At 47.7% G+C, this 23,810-nt stretch overlaps 1 protein-coding gene across 1 annotated transcript; it reads left to right on the top strand.

Moving 5' to 3' along the window:
• Window positions 1–5,712: 5,712 nt before the first annotated feature.
• Window positions 5,713–20,554, top strand: LOC141977038 (intelectin-like protein). Its single transcript, XM_074938247.1, has 8 exons — window positions 5,713–6,060; window positions 7,337–7,400; window positions 8,165–8,323; window positions 11,136–11,383; window positions 11,785–11,943; window positions 12,706–12,826; window positions 16,797–16,900; window positions 20,065–20,554. The coding sequence occupies exons 2-8, from the start codon at window positions 7,343–7,345 to the stop codon at window positions 20,215–20,217; spliced, it is 1,002 nt and encodes a 333-aa protein (XP_074794348.1). The 5' UTR covers window positions 5,713–6,060; window positions 7,337–7,342; the 3' UTR covers window positions 20,218–20,554.
• The last annotated feature ends 3,256 nt before the right edge of the window (window positions 20,555–23,810 follow it).

Below are 23,810 nucleotides of genomic sequence, written 5' to 3' on the forward strand. Positions count from 1 at the left end.
ATAAGAAATGATCACAGAGCACATCTGGCTGCATATGCAGAGGCAGACCATCTCCACATAATGAACACGATATTTTAAAAAGAACAACGTCAGCAGTGGACATAGGAAAGCCCGGATGGAGTCACACTGAATCAGGTTGATTATGTATTGATGGATGCCAGAAGAATCTTCAATGATGTAGCAACAATAGGAGAATGAATCATTTGCACAGGCTCAGACCACCATATGTTGCACTCAAAACTATGCGTTGACAATGCCTACAAAGACTGAGCCAAGAGAAGCCAGAAACTGAAGCAAAAGTGGCACTTTTTGCACAGGAACTGAGTGAAATGGACCTCGAATATAAGGTCAACAAGGACATTGATGAGGACTATGAAGAGTTTATCTTGCAGATAATCTCAGCAGCTAAGAAGGCAAAGGCATTGAAAATGCTGGGACGCAAGCAGAGGATCAGCAAGGAAACTGAATCTAATGGCAAGGAGGGCATGCATGAAATTAGAAGGAAAAAAGGGTGAAGACTACAGAACGCTGTGCAAAGAAATTTGTGTGAAGATCAAAGAAGACTACGAAGACTTTAGAAAGAAAAAATTGAGAGAGGTGGCCAAAAAGAACGAGAGTCTGAAGAAGGTAGAAAGAGATGTTAGGCTGAAACAGATTATTGCGAAAATGGTGAAAGGACATTGGAAAGGAGCAAGATGAACGAAACATGTACAAAATTCTACGATCTCTACTCCTTGCATGTCAATGTCCAGTGTACACCATCGAGGCAGCAGGTTATAGAAGAAGTTCCAGACATTATGTGGGAAGAAATCGAATATGCAGCTCATAACATAAAGAGAGGGAAGAGCCCGAGAGTAGACGATATTTGGCTAGAATATCTCAAAACAGGGAAAGATACTCTCTCCAAAGCATTGGCACAACAGTTCACCATCTACATCAATAGCAAGTGTGTTCCAGATGCATGGAAGAAATCGAAAACAATACTATTGATGAAGAAAGGTGATCTTAAAGAATTGAGCAACTACCGTCTGATTACACTCCTCTCACAAGTGTATACGGTTTTCACCCGCGTCATACTTAATCGGATTAAGAAGGATCTTGAAATGCAAGAAAGCAGAGAACAAGCTGGTTTCCACTCAGGGTATTCGACAATTGATCACATCCACTCAATTCAGCAGCAATCGAAAAATGCAAGGAATACAAAGTACCGTTGTGTATTGCATTCGTCGACTACAAAAAGGCATTAGACTAGGTGGAGATTAATGCTGTACTCAATGTGCTCAACAAAATTGGGATTGACCCGAGGTACGTCAACATGCTGGAAGAAATTAACCGCAACTGCTCACAGAGATAACATTATTCTATGCCCCCTGCATTATTACTATACGTAGAGGACTCGGACAAGGCAACACAATTTCTCCAAAGCTGTTTGCAGCAGTACTGAAGTTGCTGTTCAAGAAATTGAACTGGGAAGAAGGAATCCAAATTGATGGAGAACAGTTAACACATCTTTTTCTTCACTGACGACTGTGTAATATTGGCAAAGGACACAGTAGAACTGGAGAACAAATTGCAGCAACTGCAAACACTTTCGCATGATATCGGGTTGGAAGTGAACACGTCAAAGACTAAGTGGATGTGGAAGGAGCATTGTGCAGAAGGAATCATCACTGTAAATGGGAAAATAATCAAGGAGGTCGACAAATATATTTACCTGGGTCAGTAGCTGAACAGCGACAACTCATTTGAAAGGGAATGCAGTAGGAGGAAAAAGGCAGGGTGGGCAAGTTTCAATAAAATAAAGATGTCTCTAACGGATGATGAACTGCCCATGAAGAAAGGAAAGAACTGTTTAACTCCACTGTTCTGCCAGCAATGTTATATGGAGTGGAAAGCTGGTCAACAACAAAAGCCGAGGAAGAAAAATTCGCTGTCACCCAGAGACCAATGGAAAGGAGAATGTGATGTTTCACTCCATATTCTTTATGAAAATATGCTTATGATATGAATATGACATAACTGAGATGTACTTTATGCAAGATGGGTCTCGTAAGAGATCATTGGAAAGGTTCTCATTTACTGAATGTGATTTATCCAATTTGTATGCCTGTATAATTTCTGTATCTGAAGTTAGGAATATTGACTATGTATCTGTATTTCAGCTATGCTACTTTGGGTGACACCCACTGCTAACACTTCAGGTACAACAATGGAAAAGCCAGACAGAGCGGATGGCCCATCAACGAGGACAATGGACTGTGAAAAAGCTTGGCCTTCCTGGGCATGCTCCATACTGCCACTGACTCATGGATGCCGTGATACTACAGAGTCAGGTGGTCTTGTCACCTGATACTAAACATTACCTGGGACTTCTTGTAACTTTCCACTGTAAGGGAAAGTGGGAGTCAAGTTTGGAAAACAAAGGATTCCCACCTTACGTAAATCCTATTTAAGGGTGGGGAGTGAGGCAAACGGGACCTCTCCTCTCCATGGACTGTCTGCCCAAGAACAAAGACTGCAGGGAAGGCAAGGGGGGAGTCCAGACTGAGACAGGGGTCCAGTCTGAAAAGGAATATAACTGGAACTCTGAACCACAGAAACTTTGCAACTTGCCTAAAATAACATTTAGGGTGAGAATTTACATTTTGTAACCTGTTTCTTAAGTATATTGAGCTTAGTTGGTGTATTTTGCTTTATTTGATCAGTAATCTGCTTTGCACTGTTATCTCTTATATTCACTTAAAATTCACCTTTTGTAGTTCATAAATGTATTGCTTGTTTGTCATATAACCCAGTTTATGTAATTTCTAACGGGGGCGGGGGGGAGAAGTTGTGCATATCTCCCTCCACATTGAGGGAGGGGGCGAATTTCATAAAACCTTTGGGTTTTTGTATCCCTTAAAGGGAGTGGGCACCAGGGTGTTGGGGCAAGCCCCTAAGGCTGAATCCTTCCAGAGCGGATCTCTGTCTCTCTGTGCAGCTGGGTGTGGCCCTGCCTGTGTGCTTGGCTGGAAGAGGTTTGTGAGCCTAACCCAGCAAGGCCAAGTAAAGGGGATCCAGGCTGGCTCAATAGGCTGACTCAGTGGCACCCCAGCACACCAGGTGACACCCCAAAAGGCCCAAACTCATGACAGCGAATGTGTAATGCTCAGTGATCGCATACCGAACGAGGAGATCAGAAGGCATACAGAGGTGACCGATGTAGTGCAGGCGACGTACAATGCAAAGTGGAGATGGGTGGGTCATGTAATCCGCAGGCAAGACAATAGGTGGACAACCCGCATCAGTGACTGGATCCCCAGAGACCACATGTGACCGCTGGGAAGACTGAAAATGTGTGGGGCCAATCCCATGACAAAACTCTTTGGCCAGAAATGGGAAGAACGTGCTCGCAACAAAACGGAATGGTGTGGTGTTGACTTTCGTTCGTGGAGGGATGGAAGAGGACAAGCCGGACAAAGGTGAGGTGACTAGTAATGAGGTATAAAAGTCAGAAATGGTTACACGAAAAATAAAGAAATTGCTGACTAATGCCTAACTTAACAAACTATTTCAGAGTGAGCAAAGTGTCTCACCACATGTTGTCAGCAGTGTTACTCACCAAACTCTCAGGTCAGGAATCCTCCACCAGAGTCCAACACTTGCTTCCTTTTTCTCTTCAGGTACAGTGAATGTATTAGCCAGAGAAAGGGGGAGGCAGGGTTCCTTGGCGGTGTTTGTCCATCCTTGTTATAGTTTCAGTCCCCCTCCTGAAAAACCTTTCCAGCTGAGCACTAGGAGACAGTCTAAGCGGAAGGATGGTCCTGGCTGCCTTTTTCACTTGTTTGATCTTACTTTGTTTTCCCTTCCTGTTTGATTACTCTGTTTACTGCTTAAATGCAAATTAAGCAGAACACACAGTCCTTTGTTTTGCCTACTTCTGCTTGAGCAGGGCTGTGGGGTTTTGAAAACAGGTTAATAATATCATACAGGTATGACGTTCCCCTCTGGTGTTATCTGGACTGGTGATCTGCTAGGTCACTCCAATCCTTCACTCTGGAGCCAGCCTTACCCTGTTCTACTGTGAGAACAGGGCTGTTCACGCACAGCCTCTGGCATGTAAGCTGCTCCTTGGATTGTGCAACTGAATGACGCTAGCCAATATCTCCGGTCCAGACACAACCCTTGGAACCTCCATCTTGCAGTGTCCAGTTATGCCCGCTGGATGCTTCAAGCTTACATGAGTTCATCAATTTAACAAAGAAATTGATATGTACCAGGCTTGTTATCCCAAGTGGAGTCTCTGACACGCCTCAAACCAAACTCACTGCTTTAGGTAGAATAAACAAACAGATTTATTAACTATAAAGAGAGATTTTAAGTGATTATAAGTCAAAGCACAACAAGTCAGATTTGGTCAAATGAAATAAAAGCAAAACGCATTCTAAGCTGATCTTAACACTTTCAGTGCCCTTACAAACTTACATGCTTCTCAGCCATGCTCTTCATCCAGGCTCTCCCCTTTGATCAGCACTTCAGTCGCTTGGTGTGGTGTCTGTAGATGTAAGTGGAAGAGAGAGAGAGAGCATGGCAAATGTCTCTCCCTTTTATCATGTTCTTTCTTCCCTTTTGTCTTTGCTCCCCACCCCACTCCAGAGTCAGGTGAGCATTACCTCATCGCAGTTCCAAACTGCCCAGAGGAAGGGGGTGACTTCCTCGAGAGTCTAACAGATTCTTTTGTTGCTGCCTAGGCCAGTGTCCTTTGTTCCTGTGAGGATGGGCTGAGTTTATCCCATACTGCCTCTCAGCTCCTGGAGAGTTTTTGCCTGGGCTTATTTTAAGCCATGAGGATAAATTTTCAGCCTCATAACTATATACATGAAATTATAACCTATAACCTTACTATAACATTACTGTAACAACAATGCTCAGTGCATCATGAGTCTTCCGAAGACACCAGACATGACAAACTTTGCATTGGATACCACACAATCATTTTACGAGGATGAACATGGGGGCGCTGGGTGTTCCCCCAAGGTACAGAGCGTCACAACAGGAGAATCTTATAACTTCATATACAGTGTTGCCACACATATTTTATCAGGACGATGCTGACTAGCAAATTATGAGTTTTCAAATTGTTCAAGACATGCCATGTACAAAATTGTTACAGTACTGTGTAGCGTGTGAACACAAGGGTATATTCTGTCATAGTGGGGCACTGACGCACCCCACGCATTGAGAAACACTGGACTAAGGGATGTTGGTGAGTAGCTGGAGGACTAGAGCAGAAAGGGTATTGTGCTGCAAAGAGGAGGCTGTGCGATCCAGTGGGGAGTGGGAAACAGGAGAGCTGGGTTATTCCCAGCTCTGCTGGAGACTCAGGAAAGTTTCTTCCCTTCTTGGTGCATCTTTTTTTTTCCGGTAAATTGAGATAACGATGTTGATCCCTTTTGGAAAGCACAAGGAGATCTGTGGATAAAAAATGCTCTGCAAGAGCAAACCGTTCTTGAGAGACAGGAAAAAAATTAAACGAATTGTTCTGATTCCTTGATTGTTTTTAGTGGCTGGAGTTATTTCTGAATTCCAAGGGCCAAGGTGCTGTTTCAATGAAATAACAAAGTTCCTGTTTTAATCTGCTTCTTTATTATAGCAGTGAAAGATCTAGAGAGCTCCGACATCCTTGTGGCTTCATTGGGACAATTCATCTCCACCGCCTGAACCAATATTCAGCAGCAGCATGCAAATAGTCAGTTGATAAGTTGATAAGGCCAGGCCTGCCATGTGCTTGTGTGTAAACATGGAGTTCCCTGGCTGGACTGGGGCGTGAAGATGAAAGACGAACTAGATTTGACCTGGTCTAGGTGTTCACTTGAAACCTTCTCCCCAACCCCCATGTGTACAGATAATGCTGGTGTTTGTTAGTTGTGTTTGCTTTTAAAAGGTCACTTTCGCTTTTGGTGCTTTATTTAAGGCAGAGGGGTTGGTGCATCAGAGGAATAGCTCTGTCTCTCCGTGTGAAGAAGTTTCTGATACTGAAATCTGCATCTGAAAACCTCAGACATTGGAACCACGGACCAGGTGAGTCCTGACCCTCTCTTCAGTGTGTTACATTGTGAGTTAATGTGGAAATTGTATATATATGTTAACTTGGCAAATAGTAGCTTTAGAAAGCCCAAGACCTTGTTGGTTTCTCTATATCTGTAAAATGAGGCTAATGCTACTGAGCTGCCTTGTAAAGTGCTTTGAGATGTACTCATGAACAGAACTAGGCATTATTATTACACAGCATCAGCCCGACTGGCTGCCCAGCACCATAGTACACATGAGCCTCAATGGACTTATCCTCAGAGCACCCAGTGAAGTAGGAACAGTTATCACCCCTATTTTACAGGTGGGGAGCTGAGCCCAGAGAGAGCACATCACCTGCCCGAGGAGTCAGTGACAGAGGGGGAATTGAACCCAGCTCTCCTGAATCAGAGCCTTAACCACAAGCCCCACTCTGCCTGCCTTTAGTACTGGGTAGCTGTGCTGCAGGGCCCTTTGGCTGGGCTCGTGATGGTGTGGCCATGCAGTGTGCAGGCAGATCCCATGGCATGAGTGAAATGTGCTAGAGTCAGTTCTTCTGCAAAGCAAGGAGAGAGACTCCTAAAAAAAGTCTGAGATGGGACTTGGGTACTGATCCTCTCGCTTCCCTTCTCTGGACCTGATCCCAGCACTGACTGGAGCCATTCCATTGTGAGGCATTCCATTGACTTCAAGTCAGGCCCTCTCTGCCTCGGTTTCCCCACCTGCAAAATGGGTATAATGAGACCTGTCCACCCTACAGGGGTGATGCGAGGCTCAGTTAGGGTGACAAGATAGCAAGTGTGAAAAATCAGGACGGGGGTGGGGGTAATAGGTGCCTATATAAGAAAAAGTCCCAATTTTATAGGGACAGTCCTGATTTTTGGGGCATCTGGTCACCCTAGTTACCAGAGGGAGTGCAGGGGGAGGGCTTGCTCTGTGCACATGATGCTACTTGGATTCCTCCCAGTGCCCCGTACAGCACCATGGTCCCCGGTGCTCCCCTCCCAGCCCGGATCACCTCAGCTTCCAACCCCATAAACCTGTCACTGAGCCATCTCTGAAGAAGGAAACTGCTCTAAGGATGTCACAGCAAGGCATCCCCACTCCGGCAAACTCCCATTGAACTCAAGGGCTGCAGGGTCTCAAACTTTCCTCTGGGGTGTTAGTGTCATGGGCAGGTTATGCAGAGAGTCAGCGCAGCCTGGGATCAGGAAGATTTGGGGTAGAGCCCTCCCACCCTCCAGCCTGGCTATTAACCAGCTGATCTACTGTTTTCCCTGCTGCAAAGTCAACAATGAAACAACTCGCTCTCCTGCTGCTCCTCATCCAAGTGACCAGGGGCCGCCCTTGCGGTAAGTGGCTTTTTTTCCTTTCCCTTCTGGAAATAATTCTCCCAAACCCTAAGGCAGCCTCCTGCCAACCAGAACTCACCCTGAATTAGCTGCAACCATTTTCTTCTGTCCATGTTCCAGGGCCAAGGTTTTCAAAGATGGGTGCCTAAGGGTGGTATTATTAATTACTGTGATAGCGCCTAGGTGCCCCAGTTCTGGACCAGGACCCCACTGTGCTAGGTGCTGTATATTATCTATTAGGTGTATTATGGTAGTGCCTAGTTGCTCCCACTCAAGCCAGTTCTACAACGTAGCCCCTATTTGTAATTTTCAAACTTATAAAGATCTTCCGCTACTGATTCAGGGATGTGAAATAGTTCTTAGATGTACCTCTTACTAAAAGCATCAGTTCTACTTTATATATAGACAGGTGTGTGTGTGTTTGTGCGATTGTGTGTAGGGGGAGGTTTTGCATGTTTGTGTATGTGTGCGTTTGTGTTTCTCTCTGGCTGTATGTGATTCTGTGGCTGGTTGTCTATGGTTGTATGTGTGTCTGTGTGCGTTTCTGTGTTGTGTATGATGGGGGGCTGTATGTGTTCAGTTGTGTGTGACTGATTGTGTGTCTGTGTCTGTGTGCTTGTGTGTGTGTGGTGGTGCTTGTACATAATGTCACTCCCACAGTAGCTTTCCCATGACTGGGGATCTCCGCACTGAGGGGACTGAGGGCTCTGCCATCCTGGCCACATAAATGGTAACAGATGAAAACTCCTCACCCTGCTATGCAGATGGGAGCGGGGGTGCTGCTGCGCTAAAGCTCGCCATCCGTGACCTGCTGGAAACGTGGGAGGACACGCATGTCAGCCAGAGCCCCCAGAGTAACCAGACCTACCAGAGCCTGCCCCGCAGCTGCAAGCAAATTAAAGCCACCCAGATTGGGGCTAGAGGTGAGTGCAGAGGGGGCGTCCCTGGATCTTCAGAAGCTGCTCTGCTTCCGCTGGGTGCCTGCTCCAGACCAATGTAAAGACTAGAGCTGGGTCCAGTCGGTTCAGATGCACCCGGGCATCTCTGGGCTGGCAGCGGGGACACCTGCCCATCCGTGGCCACCGTGGGCAATCGCATTACCAGGGCTGACTCATTCTGAATACATCTAGGGGCTGATTCCAGCAGGGCTGGGACTGATGATGAGCAGGGGCCCTTTGACTGGTGCAAACTAGGGGGAGCGCTGTGTGCTAAGCACATATGCAGGGGGCCCTCCTGTTACCCGCACAAAATTCTCAAAAAGAAAAGGAGGACTTGTGGCACCTTAGAGACTAACCAATTTATTTGAGCATAAGCTTTCGTGAGCTACAGCATCCGATGAAGTGAGCTGTAGCTCATGAAAGCTTATGCTCAAATAAATTGGTTAGTCTCTAAGGTGCCACAAGTACTCCTTTTCTTTTTGAGAATACAGACTAACACGGCTGTTACTCTGAAACAAAATTCTCTGTCACTTCACCACTCTAGGGCATCCCACTTCTACCTAGTTCCTAGGGCTCAAGGCGTAACCCGGTTAATTTAGGCACCTCCTACCCTTTTCCAGTTCTTAGGGCTCCAGGCGAAGAGCACCTAACTTTACCCCTCTGTGGGCTCCGGGATCTACTCCTCCGGGTAAACACACTTTCCCTGTGGACTCCGAGCAAACACCCATACCCCGTGGACTCAGGAATTAATCTTTTGTGGGTTTACTGAGTCCTTTACCAGTGAAAGAGCCTTACACAGTAATGTCCTACTTAACCTCTATTCACTAACAATCACCAAAACAGACTGCACATGGTACACATACTGTGCTCACCACTCCCAATGAGACAGATGAACTTTTCCCTGCTGGCCAGTCAGGATCAGGTCATCTGGGGGCCTACAGTTTCTTCAGGGTGTCATTGGCAGAGTGTTGAGGTCTGGCCGCTCTGATCTTGGGGCTGTGTCCTGGAGTTGGTTCCCAAAGAACTTCCTTTTGGACCTCAGTTTATATAGTGTAACCTGAATCTGACTTAGCTGTACCTTAACCAATCATTTTACTAAAATTTGATTAATCAATCCTAACATATTGTAACAATTCTCTAACCTAATCATCCCACCACCTTAATTAATTTACACCTAGCAAAATTAATTATGTAACAGACAGAAACAATCAAAGAACCTGACTGAGATCATACAGAAAAACAATAGAGAAGTGGGAACCATAAAGATAAAACAATAAAAAAATGAGGATTTCACAACCACAACTCTTGATAAGTGATTTCTTGCCAGACAGGATGCTATCAAACTAAGTTTTCTTTAACCATCATAAGATCTATTTCTTTACCTGGTGATAGTGGGTGACATTAACAGCCCGATATTAAGTTGTTTTAATATAATTTAGACGGAATGTGAGGATGTGACTTCCTGCTTCTTAGCTCATGGCTGCTGCTCTCTTAATATGTCTGCAAACAAAGGCCTTAGGCCTTACAATGTGATTACTGGAAAAGGCTTTATCCTTACATTCCCCGCTGCTGGAGCCACATGAGACCTCAGCTCTCTGCCAGTGCCCTGCTGCTTAGGCCTCCGCCATGCACAGGAGCTGACGGCGGAGAAAACCTTGTCGGGGATCCTGCTGCCTCGTGTCTGGCTGGTCTCCCCCAGCAGAGAATTTCAGAGACACAAGTGGCACAGAGGCGCCCAACTCCCATTGCCCAGCATGTGCCTCTGAAAATCTCCACCCTCCTCCACGGACCCTGGCGTACGTCTCAGCTGAAGGAACGGCGTGCAGTGCAGGACTCCGACAGGGAGGTCAGAGGGTGCAAGCCCTGCTCTTGGGGCTGAGCTATTGAGCTAGGGTTGCCAATTTTGGTTGGATGTATTCCTGGAAGTTTCATCATGTGACTTAGTCTTTAATTCCTGGAGACTCCAGGTCAATCCCGCAGGGTTGGCAACCCAAGGCTGAGCCCCTCCAGCGCCAGGTGACGCCCAGGCCAGGGCGGGTGCTCAGCCCCTTTGACAGTCCGAGGGTAGCCAGTGGGCGGTAGGTTCTTTGCCTGGCTCAGTTCCACCCATCGTGCAGCCCCCAGATGGAGTCACCGCAGGCTTAGGCCCAAAAGAGGGACACAGCGCGGGGACACACACAGCAGGGGGCTCAAAACAAGGCCTGGGGCCTTTCCTTAGCACAAATTGTCCCCGGCCTGGTTCTCAGTTACACTTAGGCCTGGTCTGCGTATGACGTCTGTCCTGGTGTCACTGTGTTGGGTCGGGGGATGGGTTTTTCTTGACATATTGATACTAGTCCAGCCTCAGTGTGAACACAATTATACTGGGGGAAAGCGTAATTCCTTAGACAGGGACAGCGTATTCCACTTTCCATATGGGAATGGCTATCCCCGTATAAAGCCCCTTTAAATCAGTATAAACGGTGTCCACACTAAGGAGTCGTAGCACTGTAACTACACCGGTATCATGAAAGTGCTACAGCTCGTGTGTGGAAAGGCTCAGGCCTTGTCACGCTCTGGGAGTCCCTGTAATTTGCACTCGCTCTCCGCTGCCAAGGGGCTATAGTGCTCCTGGGAATCGGGCCCCTCTGCTCCCAGATGCAGGGGCACGTCCTGCTCCAGTGACTCCGGGTTTGCGTCCTGCTGCAGCGCACTAGAAGCTCCTCACCTGGGCGTGTTTCCCATTTAATGTCTGGCTCTGAGAGGGCCTTTCCCTGGCTCTGGCTGACCAGGTGCTCCCCGCTTCCCACCCCTGCAGACGGGATTTACACCCTGCGCACCGAGAATGGCGAGACCTACCAGACCTTTTGCGACATGACCACCAAGGGGGGCGGCTGGACCCTGGTGGCCAGCGTGCACGAGAACAATGTCTATGGCAAGTGCACCACGGGCGATCGCTGGTCCAGCCAGCAGGGGAGCAACATCAACTACCCAGAGGGAGAGGGCAACTGGGCCAATTACAACACCTTCGGCTCCGCGGTGGGCTCCACCAGTGATGACTATAAGGTGGGATCCCCTTCTCCATGGCCAATAGCTCCCTGCTGGGGAGAGAGGGTGTGTTAGAATGTGGTTGAATGCACATGGGGAGGTGGGGGACACCAGCATGGGGGTTAGATGGGAGGGATGGCCCAGTGGTCAAGGTGCTAGCGAAGGGCTTGGCAGCCCTGGGCTCCATTCCCTGCCCTGCCATAGGCCCCCTGTGTGACCTAGGGTAAGTCACCTAGTCTCTGTGCCTCAGTTCTCCCCCGTACAATGGGCATCGTGCTTCTCTGCCTTGCGGGGTGAGTGTCAGGATACATATACCACAGGTGGTGAGGTGCCCAGATGCCCCAGTGATGGGGGGCAGAGGGAGCGGGTAAGTACCAGGGATATGGCTGAGAGGTTTCAGCTGGGTCCTTGCTTTTCAGAACCCTGGTTATTACGATCTGCAATCCCAGGACCTGTCCGTGTGGCATGTAACCAACAAGACGCCCCTGAAAGAATGGAAGAACAGGTCCATCCTGAGGTACCACACCGAGACTGGCTTCCTGTCCTCAGAGGGGGGGAACCTCCTCAGACTCTACCAGGTGATGGTGCTGAGTCGGGGGCTTTGGAGGGGCGTGTGCAGGAGGGGCTGGGTGGCTCTGCTGGCACCAGTGTAGATGGAGGAGCTTGGTTGGGCAAATTCTCAACATGCTAAAAGCGCTCCATGCTGGGGGGTCAGGGGCTGATAATGGGACAAGGAGCTCTCAACATTGCTGGTGTTTACATCCCAAACCAGCCATCGCCTTGGCACCGATGTGCTGACAGACTCAGCAGAGAGGCTGAATGGCCCATGAAGACCAACCCCACCTCACACCCTGGAGATGGGGGGCCAGTGGACACAGGTGCTTTGGTGCTAGGCCAAGCCCTTGACTCACCCTTGAGCCCCGGCTTTGGGGTTCAGGCATCTTAGCAGGGGCATCTCCGCAGGGCTGGGGGTGCAGGGGCAACAATGCTGGACACATGCTGATTCTCACCTATTATCATTTACTGCCCGCATTGTGGCAGCTCCTAGCGGACCCCCCGCAGACCAGGGCCCCACAGTGCTAAGTGCTGCACGGACCCAGAGCAGAACAACAGTCCCTGCCCCAAATAGTCTGTGATAAATCCACCCCAAGGGGCACCTTGACATGTCATATTCTTGGCCCACTGCTGTGCCCTAGGGCTGGCCTGTGTGAGCAGAGGCACTGACTGAACAAATCACCCAGTAAGCAAGTTTTAGTTAATGCTTCCTTGTCTGTGCTGGAGCTGCCCTGCCACAGGGACAGAAACTAACACTGGATGCTCGCTGCGTTTGTGTCTCCCAGAAATACCCAGTGAAATACGGCGCTGGTGTCTGCAAGACCAACAATGGCCCCGCCGTGCCCGTCATCTACGACTATGGCGATGCCCAGCAAACTGCCAGCTATTACTCTCCAAATGGCCGAAGTAAGTCTGGTAGTGAGTGTGCGGGTTCTGCCTCTCCACCTGCACAGACCAGCCCTGTCCTTCCAGTCTGAATTACCTTTGTTTTAGAGAAAGGGCAAACGATTAAATGAGAGAGAGGATATGGAAAATCTCCAGGAGAGCGCGCAGTGTGTTTTCTCCACTTTAACATGCTACATGGCAACTGAACACAAAAGGGCTCTGGCATGGGGTGGTCTGTGATACCTGGCGAGGGTGTGGCCAGAAGAGGAGACTGAGGAGAGAGGTGATCTGGAGTTTCCAATCTCTGGGAAAGGAGCCAAGGAGAAAAGGCAGGAGGGGGCTTATGCCCTAAAGCTGGTCCTGAAAGGAGGCAGCAGCAAGGGTTGAGGAGATGCCTGCGAGAAGGACCTTCCCTTCCCCCATGACAGACAGACCAGGGATAAGGACGCAGTCTGGGGAGAGCCAGACCAGGGCAAGCCCTGAGAGTCAGCAGGGTGGCAGAAGGAGCCGCTCCACAGTCCAGACTGCGGAAATCTCCAGCTGGGGAATGAGGCAGTGTCTGCACTGGCAGCTCATGCCAGGAGGGGTGTTTTGAGATCGTAGCACTACCCAGAGCTCCTGGGAACTGAAAGGTGCAGTGCACTAAAGACACACGCAGAACAGTGACAGAGCTATGGTCGGCCCAGCTGTGACGGGACAACTGCCCAGCTCCTGTGTGGGACTGGAATTAGAACATAACAATGGCCATACTGGGTCAGACCAATGTTCCATCTAGCCCAGTATCCTGTCTTCAGACAGAGGCCAATGCCATGTGCTTCAGAAGGAATGAACAGAACAGGTTATCATCAGTGATCCATTCCCTGTCACCTATTCCCAGCTTGTGGCAAACAGAGGCTAGGGATACCATCCCATAGAGTCATAGACGATTAGGGTTGGAAGAGACCTCAGGAGGTTATCTAGTCCAACCCCCTGCTCAAAACAGGACCAACACCAACTAAATCATCCCAGCCAGGGCTTTGTCAAGCTGGGCCTTAAAAACCTCTAAGGATGGAGATTCTACCACCTCCCTAGGTAACCCATTCCAGTGCTTCATCACCCTCCTAGTGAATTAGTTTTTCCTAATATCCAATCTAGACCTTCCCCACTGCAACTTGAGACCATTACTTCTTGTTCTGTCATCTGCCACCACTGAGAACAGTCAAGCTCCATCCTCTTTAGAACCTGCTTTAGGTAGTTGAAGGCTGCTATCAAATCCCCCCTCACTCTTCTCTTCTGCAGACTAAATAAGCCCAGTTCCCTCAGCCTCTCCTCATAAGTCATGTTCCCCAGCCCCCAAATCATTTTTGTTGCCCTCCGCTGGACTCTCTATTTGTCCACATCCTTTCTGTAGTGGGGGCCCCAAAACTAGACGCAATTCTCCAGATGTGGCTTCACCAGTGCCGAATAGAGGGGAATAATCACTTCCCTTGATCTGCTGGCAATGCTCCTACTAAGGGAGCCCAATATGCCATTAGCCTTCTTGGCAACAAGGGCACACTGTTGACTCATATCCAGCTTCTTGTCCACTCTAATCCCCGGGTCCTTTTCTGCAGAACTGTTGCTTAGGCAGTCGGTCCCCAACCTGTAGTTGTGCATGGGATTCTTCCTTGTCCTTGTTGAACCGCCTCAGATTTCTTTTGGCTCAATCCTCCGATTTGTCTAGGTCACTCTGGACCCTATCCCTACTCTCCAGCATATCTACCTCTCCCCTCATCTTAGTGTCATCTGCAAACTTGCTGAGGGTGCAATCCATCTCATCATCCAGATCATTAATGGAGATGTTGAACAAAACCAGCCCCACGACCGACCCCTAGGGCACTCCGCTTGATACTAGCTGCCAACTAGACATTGAGCCATTGATCACTACCCGTTGATCCCGATGATCTAGCCAGCTTTCTATCCACCTTACAGTCCATTCATCCAATCCATACTTTTTTAACTTGCTGGCAAGAATATTGTGGGAGACAATAACAAAAGCTTTGCTAAAGTCAAGGTATATCACGTCCACTGCTTTCCTCATATGCACAGAGCCAGTTATCTCATCACAGAAGGCAATCAGGTTGGTCAGGCATGATTTGCCCTTGGTGAATCCATGTTGACTGTTGCTGATCACCTTCCTCTCCTCCAAGTGCTTCAAAATGGATTCCTTGAGGACCTTCTCCATGATATTTCCATGTCCATCCTGGCGAATAGCCATTGATGGACCTATCCTCCATGAACTTATCTAGCTCTTTTTTTAACCCTGTTATAATCTTGGCCTTCACAACATCCTCTGGCAAAGGGTTCCACAGGTTGACTCTGCATTGTGTGAAGAAATACTTCCTTTTGTTTGTTTTAAACCTGTTGCCTATTAATTTCATTTGGTGACCCCTAGCTCTTGTGTTATGAGGAGTAAATAATACTTCCTTATTTACTTTCTCCACACCAGTCATGATTTTATAGACCTCTATCATATCCCCCTGAGTCGTCTCTTTTCCAAGCTGAAAAGTCCTAGTCTTATTAATCTCTCATACGGAAGTTGTTCCATACCCCTAATAATTTTTGTTGCCCTTTTCTGAAGCTTTTCCAATTCCAGAATATATTTTTTGAGATGGGGCAACCACATCTGCACGCAGTATTCAAGATGTGGGCATACCATGGATTTATATAGAGGCATATATTTTCTGTCTTATTATTTATCCCCTTCCCAATGATTCCCAACATTCTGTTCCCTTTGTTGACTGCCGCTGCACATTGTGTGGATGTTTTCAGAGAACTATCCACAATGACTCCAAGATCTCTTTCTTGAGTCGTAACAGCTAATTTAGACTCCATCGTTTTATATGTATAATTGAGATTGTTTTCCAGTGTGCATTACTTTGAAATTCAGTGTTCATAAATGCATCTGCCATTTTGTTGCCCAGTCACCCAGTTTTGTGAGGTCCCCTTCACAGTCTGCTTTGGACTTAAGTATCTTGAGTAGTTTTGTATCATCTGTAAATTTTGCCACCTCACTGTTTTACCCCTTTGTCGAGATCATTTATGAATATGTTGAACATCACTGGTCCTAGTACAGACCCCTGGGGGATGCCACTAGTTACCTCTGTTTACAATTTACCAGTCTGAAAACTGACCATTTATTCCTACCCTTTGTTTCCTATCTTTTAACCAATTACTGAGCCATGAGAGGACCTTCCCTCTTATCCCACAACTTTGCTTAAGAGCCTTTGGTGAGAGAAAGGCTTTGGTGTCAAAGGCTTTCTGGAAATCTAAGTACATTATATCCACTGGATTCCCCTTGTCCACATGCTTGTTAACCCCTTCAAAGAATTCTAGTAGATCAGAGAGGCATGATTTCCTTTTACAAAAACCATGTTGACTCTTCCCAACAAATTGTGTTCACCTATGATCATTCCATTCTTTACTATAGTTTTATCCAGTTTGCCTGGTACTGAAATTAGGCTTACCAGCCTGTAATTGCCAGGATCACCTATGGAGTCTTTTTAAAAAAAACCTGGCGTCATATCAGCTATCCTCCAGTCATCTCGTACAGAGGCTGATTTAAGTGATAGGTTACATATCACAGTTAGTAGTTCTGCAATTTCACATGTGAGTTCCTTCAGAACTCTTGGGTGATAGCATCTGGTCCTAGTGACTTATTACTGTTTAATTTATCAGTTTGTTCCAAAACCTCCCTAATGACACCTAAATCTGGGACAGTTCCTCAGATTTGTCACCTAAAAAGAACGGTTCAGATTTGAGAATCTCCCTCATATCCTCAGCCGTGAAGACCGATGCAAAGAAATCATTTAGTTTCTCTGCAGTGGCCTAGTCAGGAGTTCCAGATTCTTAATCATTCCCAGTTTACACACAGGGACTTAGCTCTAATCCCAGCCAAGCCCCTTCGTTAAGTCATTTCTCTCCACCTGTCCATGGCAAACAATGGTTCTGACCTCCCCTTTTCTGTCACCAGCTGAATTCGTTCCCGGCTACATCCAGTTCCGCGTATTTAATTCTGAGAAGGCGGCCATGGCTCTGTGTGCTGGGGTGAAAGTCACCGGCTGTAACACCGAGCATGTGAGTATCTGACCAGAGTGGGATTAGGGTTGGAGCAGAGACAAGCTGGAGTGGAGCGAATACAGCGGAGTTGCATCTTACGCGGGGGTTAGATTCTAAAGTCAGTGTGTAAGGCGAAAATCACGTATAGTCAAAAAGAGAGAGAGACAGAAGAATGAAAGAATAAAAAAGGGAGAAAGACGACTTCAACGTCATTATGCGCAAACCGGAGTGCCTCAGGATGGCCAGGAGCATTGTCTACGATCAGCAACAATTTAAAGTTAAGTCCTTTCTCTTCAAGGTACCGCGTGACCTCCGGAATGAAACGCTTGTGGAACCAATCCAGAAATAATGCTGCCCTCACCCAAGCCTTTTTATTTGATTGCCAGAACACAGGCAGGAGATTTTTGTTCTTGCCTTTTAGGACAAGGGGATTTGCAGCCCTGTAGTGCAAGCCCTGCTTTATTAAATGCCCAGCCGCATTGCCACAAAACAACACAGTCACATGATCTTTAGCTGCTTTGAAGCCAGGGGCTTGTCTTTCTGATTTCGAAGTGTAAGTGCGGTTGGGCATTTTTTTCCAGAAGAGCCCAGTCTCGTCAGCATTAAAAACTTGTTCGGGAAGAGAGCCCTTTTCTTCGGTGATTTTCTTTAATTGTTCGGGGCAGGCTTTTGCTGCCTCTTCATTGGCAGATGCAGCTTCACCAGTACTCTGCACGTTTTTGAGGTTGAAGCGGTTCCTAAAATTGTTAAGCCCACCTTGGCCGGCGTTGAATTCCTTCTCCTCAGAAGGCTGTCCCCTTCGGCGGGAGGTTTGAACAGCGCGTAGAGGCTAAGAGCCTTTTCTCGCAACATGTTGCCATTGATAAGCACCCATTTACGGTTCATGTCTTCCAGCCATAAGTTTAATGCCTTTTCAGTCTTCACTAAAGTCTTATCACGCACCTGGCTCGTCACCTTAGCAGTCATTGGAGCACTTGATGCCACGGCTTGACGAATTTCTCGCTCGAATCTTGATGGCCTGGATGCTAGATTCGTTGAGTTCATATTTACGCGCCATGTTGGAGACCGACATACTGTCTCTCAATAACTCTAACACAGCCAGTTTTTCCTCCAGCGTTGGAGCAGATCGCTGTTTCTTCGGCTGAGCACCAGATGAAGTAGTTGGCTTGCGTTTAGGGGCCATGTTGTACGAAAAATACGTATCTTTAAACACTAGAATCACACTCAGCGCGGCGAGATGCTCACTGGATTGGTGGGCAGCAATCAATCCAGTGGGGGTCGATTTATCGCGTCTAGTCTAGACGCGATAAATCGACCCCCGAGCGCTCTCCCGTCGACTCCTGTACAGTACTCCACCGCTGCAAGTTATTGTTATTTTTCTTTCGTGTATAGTTGAATTCGTGTAAATTAAACGCGCATATGATGCGACTCCACTGTAATCTGAAAAAAACAACCACCATTTTTTTGTGTCAACCCAAAATGGATAAAAACCCCAAATAGTTGTGGTGGGTCAAACAAAATGTTTTGTTTGACTCAAAACAACCTGGTATTTTTTATTTTTGTTGTTTCTTTTTGTGTGTATTTCCCCCCATTTTTAAAATGAATAAAATAGCTAAATATTCAAACCAAATATCCTCTCTGTCACACACACACACTCACACTCACTCACGTTGAAAGTATTCACTAAATTGAACCTTACTTCAGAAATAGTTTTGGGGGGGAGGGATCGCTCAGTGGTTTGAGCACTGGCCTGCTAAACCCAGGGTTGTGAGTTCAATCCTTGAGGGGGCCTTTTAGGGATCTGGGGCAAAAATTGGGGATTGGTCCTGCTTTGAGCAGGGGGTTGGACTAGATGACCTCCTTAGAATATCAGGGTTGGAAGGGACCTATGATTCTATGAAAACTACATTTTCCAGCAGAAGCTGTTTGTCCACCTCTGCTGTGGAGCTGCCTAGTGTCACTGTTGGAGCTCACTGCCTGTGCAAAGCCTCTTTTTACCTCTGCACTGGCACAGGATGGGTTCAATTTATAGCCCCTGTGCCAGCAGGGTCAGCTGTGCCCATGCAGGCAATCATCCCCCAGGTAGGCTAGGGGGTGCTGATGTTATTTCTGTCCTTTGGGGTTCCATCAAGGGAGGACCGGCTCACAGGAGCCCTTTGTCAGAAGTTGCTGGGGGGTGGGGGTGGATGTGCTGAATCTGTGTGTTTTCTGGTGCATTGGGCCCTCAGTGATCAGCCCTAGCAACTCTCCAGGCTGGACCAGCCAGCGCTGGTTGCGAGCCCACATTTGGTCTCAACTGACCCTTTCTTCTTGTTGAAGAGATGGTGCATCCTGCCAGAGGGGAATCAAACCTGCAGGGTGTTTGCATGTGAAACCTGAGACTTTATTTCAGTTCTAGGGGAAAGGGCCTTTCTAATGGGCAATCCAGTAGCAGGAGCTTGGAGTCGTGAGTTGAGTCCATATGTGCAGATATTGCAGTTCAAGGAGGGGGATAATGCCTGGCCTTTCCCTAACTGCCCATCCAGCCCTCTCCATCAGTCTGTGTTTATCCTCTGAGCAGGATTCAAGCAAGGATGGGCTAGGAGAACACAAGATAGTCAGGGTTACATTGTGAGGTCTTTGGGGCAGGGACTATCTCTCTCTTCTGTCTGTACAGCACCTAGTGCCATGGGGTCCTGGGCCATGCCTGTGGCTTCTAGGTGCTACCGTAATACACCTCATAACTAATGTACAGCACCTAGCATCAGGGTTCTGGGCCATGGCTGGGGGCTCTGAGACTCAATGCAAACAATAAATACTAAAAATAAAAACCCAATGGCCCAAAGCCTCCTGGCCCTGCCCCTTGTGCAGATGTTTACACCAGCACTAAAGGAGTGTCAAATGCTGTCATCTGGGGGCCCTTTGCACCAAGGTAAGTGACTGCACAAGAGCCAGGGCAATGGAGAATCTGGTCCCAAGAGTTAGGAAGGGATTTAAACCCTCATGCTTCAGGGCATTAGCTGACCTCTGACTGGTGGGGGTCAGGAGGTAACTTTCTCTGTGGACAGATTATTCGCCAACTGGCCATTGCAGGGTTTCTTGCGGTTTCCTCTGTAGCAGCTGGCACTGGCCTGGAGACAGGAGGGTGTCTAGATGGGCCCCAGCTCTGCTCCGGTCTGGCAATTCCTCTGTTCTCTCCCCAGCACTGCGTGGGTGGAGGAGGGTTCTTCCCAGAAGGGAACCCGGTTCAGTGCGGTGATTTCGCTTCCTTTGATTGGAACGGCTACGGAACCCATCAGCACTGGAGCGTATCCAAGGAGATGATTGAATCCGCAGTGCTGCTGTTCTACCGCTGAGTCCGGAAAGGCTGACGTGCCCCAGTGAACGACGCTGCTTTGCTCCAGCCAGAGCTATTCCCTGGCTTTGAACGCGGACATCTGCCATGCAAATAAAGAATCTGAAGTGGGCTGGGGTCTCGGTGTGATTTGCTCCCCTTGTGACCGAGAGGCCTGCAGGGCTCTCAGCACTAGTCAGAATGAGATGCTTCTGTAAGTATTTGTAATTATTTACTGTTAGCAATAACAGGAACACTGGGTGTTATTATGTAGGGATCTTCATCCGTAGATCTCAAAGTGCTTTACAAATCAGGTCAGTAGCATTATTCCCATTTTAGATGGGGAAACTGAGCCATGGAGAGGTGAAGTGATTTTCCCAAGGTCACCCAGCAGGCCAGCAGCAGAGTGGGGAACAGAATGCAGGTCTCCTGAGTCTAGTCTAGTGTTTCATCCCTTTGCTCCCCACATTCTCTATCTGTAGTTGCTAGGACCACCTATGATTAATATTCCCCAACTCTTCCCATTCTAAAACTCTGTTTTCATTGCTTATAATTTTGCCAAACTTCAACCCTTTGGGCTGGAATTTCCCTTGTTGGTGTCTGCCCCTGGCTGAATTTCTTTCTTTTCTTTTAACTCAGTGGAAAGGGCTCAGCTGTTACCCAGAATAGTGTTTTGTCCATGTTAAAAAAGAAATTCTGGCAACCTTGTCTTGAAAGCTCTACCCTGCCCCACAAACACTGGAGCAGTGACTTGAAATTTCTGCCTCAAAAAACGACCAACCTGGCTTAGGTGCCTCCCTCCAGCCCAGCATAAATCCCTTTGGGGGGCAGGGCTTAGTCATGACGATTTACTCAGCAGCAGCCCAAGGTGCATTGCACCCCACAGTGCTACCTCGTGGAGGGCAGAGGGGAACAGTCAATCCTGTTCCTCACCCCTCTGGAGACGGGGTCTCTCTGGAGCGCAGGGAGATGGCTCTGCCTCAGCCTCCAGTGGCACAAGGAATTGGGATCTTCCCGGTAGGACCCAATACCAGGCTGTGCCTAAGAGATTTTCCTAGCAAATAAATTGATGCTGCCCTGATTTTCCTTTTCTGCTGCTCTCGCTTTAAGGCTGGAATGTGAAACCAAAGATCTGAGTAGAAGAGGTGAATCCTGCTTCAGGCTTCCCCTGCCAGTGGGACTGGGATGGTTCTGCTGAGCAAGGGTTGCAGGAACTGCGGGCGCTGGTGCAGGGGGTCAGTGAGCCTGGGAGTGCAGAGGGAAGGTACGGAGGCAGAGCAGGGATGAGTGGATTTGTGACTAGAGGGATCCCTCCTGTGTGGCTGCCCTTCATGCTGGTGGTAGGTTCCTATTCCCTGTTACGTATGTGGGACCCTGCATTCCATGGCCCCAGTTACTCAGCGGGGGCCCCTTGCGATCAGCTGAAAAGAAATTCTGCGCTATGGCAACTCTGAATCAGTGGGATATGGAATCTCTGCATCGGTGCCCATCACCGTGGTATCTGAGCCACCAATTGCTCCACTGACTATGGTAATTAACAGACAATATACAACATCTCCATGTAAAGTAGTAGAAAAAAAGGAGACATTAGCAATGTCCTGTGTGTGATCCCAGCACAGCCGGACAGAGGAAGCAAGGAGTGTTAAAGCTATAGGGACTGTATAAAGAGTGTTTCACTGTGAAAAATAAAACTAGTCTTTTAAAATGATCATATTGTTGCCGGCACCCAGTGCCGAGAGGCAAAACAACAGCGGGGGGTTCGTTACCCGGTGTGCGTCACCCAATCATCACAACGGGGTGGAGAAGCGGAAAAGTTTATTTGCAGCTGCAAAAAGGTCCAGGGAGAATAAAATCTCAAATCCTGCACCCAGAGCAGGAAATTACACAGGCTTTTATACATCCTTTCTTCAGCATACTTACCCAATAGCAAGCTGCCCTAAGTATCCATATAGCCAGCCAATCCAGTTACCAGCTAGTTCCCTTGTTTTCTTTGTATCATTCGTTAAACTATACATAAAGCTGCTTTATTCAGCATTGTTCTTCCATATCTGCCCTGTTTGGCCTTGTTTAGTTTCAGGCAGTCTGACTCTGCAACATATTGTTGCAGATCCTCAGCATAACTGCTGCGAGTGTCTCCAGGCGAGGGGGGGGGGGGGCGGCAAGGACACCTGGGCCTAGTGCGAGGGGGCTTCATCGACACTCGTGGTCTTCCATCCCCTCGAGTTACCTAGTGGCCATGCCCCAGTGTCCCCAACAATATCAACTAAAAAAAATACACATAAAATTCCAAATGGGTTTTAAGTCCCACTTTGGGTTTGATATATATGTATACAAACATCATAAACACAGTGTATTTTAATATTATACTGAGTACAGTGCAGCTTTGGGGTCAGATCCTGCAGTCTCTCCTTGGACGAAACACTTCAAAAGGACAGCTGTGACACTGTGGATTGTGCTCATGTGTCGGGCCTGGCCAATATGTGATTACCTGGGCTAGTTAAAGTGGTACAAACATCCTATGTAGATGCACTTGAACTGGTTTAACCTTTACTTAAATTGGGTTAGCTTGTGTTAATTCAAAATTGACAAAAGGAAATGTGAGTGATAAGCCTGTGGAACTCACTGACACAGGAAGTTGTTGAGGCCAAGAATTCAGCATGGATTAAAAGAGGGATTGACTATATCTACGGACAGCTAGAATATCCAGAGTGATCCTAGTTCATGCAAACAAATATTCTGGAAGGAATAGAACCTTCTTGGTTCATGAGACTTAATGTAGGGGGCAGATTATCTCCCAGCTGCCTCTGGCCCGTTTCTGACACCTTCCTTTGCAGCATCTGGTGCTGGCCACTGTTGGAGATGGGGCTGGATTGGAAAAGCCTCAGCTCTGATTTAGTCTGACAACTTCTCTGTTAGTAAATTACTGAATTAGTTCTGTCCTTGATTCCCTCTGTGACTCTAGGCAAGTCCTTCCCACTACCTCAGCCTGCCTTAGTTTCCCCATGTGTTAAATAAGGATGACAATCTGGATGAAATTCTGGCCCCATTGAAGTCAGTGAGAGTTTTGCCATTGACTTCAATGGGGCCAGGATTTCACCCACTGAATCTACCCTCAGCCCTGAGACAAGTCCAAAGCAGGGTTGCCTGAGTGAGGCCTGCAAAACCAGCCCTTTATTACACAGAGCATCTTTCCCTCATGCAAACTGGGCCCCAAACTGCTTCAGATTAGGGCGAGATAATTATGCAGCAGCTGATGACAGCAGCTGATGATGGCTGCAAGCTTTTGTGCGTCATTAAAATTGAATTAAATAATAAAGAACGTGGTTTAAATGACAGAAAACAATAGCATAAGGGCACTGAAGGCTGATCCGAATAAACAGCCAGGTTCAGCTATACAGGAAAGATTGTCCAGGTATTAGGCCAAAGATTACACCACATCAGAGTTGGGATTAGAACCCAGGAGTCCTGGCTCCCAATTCTCTCATCCCAAGACAATACTGCTCAGGTAATCTCTACAGCCTTTCTCTTGCCTCGCTGTGCTGAGGCAATTCTCCTCTGCATCCCACCCATTGCACCAGTGGCTTTTTCATAGCCTGAGCTACACCTCTAACTGGG

The sequence above is a fragment of the Natator depressus genome, chromosome 24 (assembly GCF_965152275.1).
Source record: "Natator depressus isolate rNatDep1 chromosome 24, rNatDep2.hap1, whole genome shotgun sequence".
Taxonomy (NCBI): Eukaryota; Metazoa; Chordata; order Testudines; family Cheloniidae; genus Natator; species Natator depressus.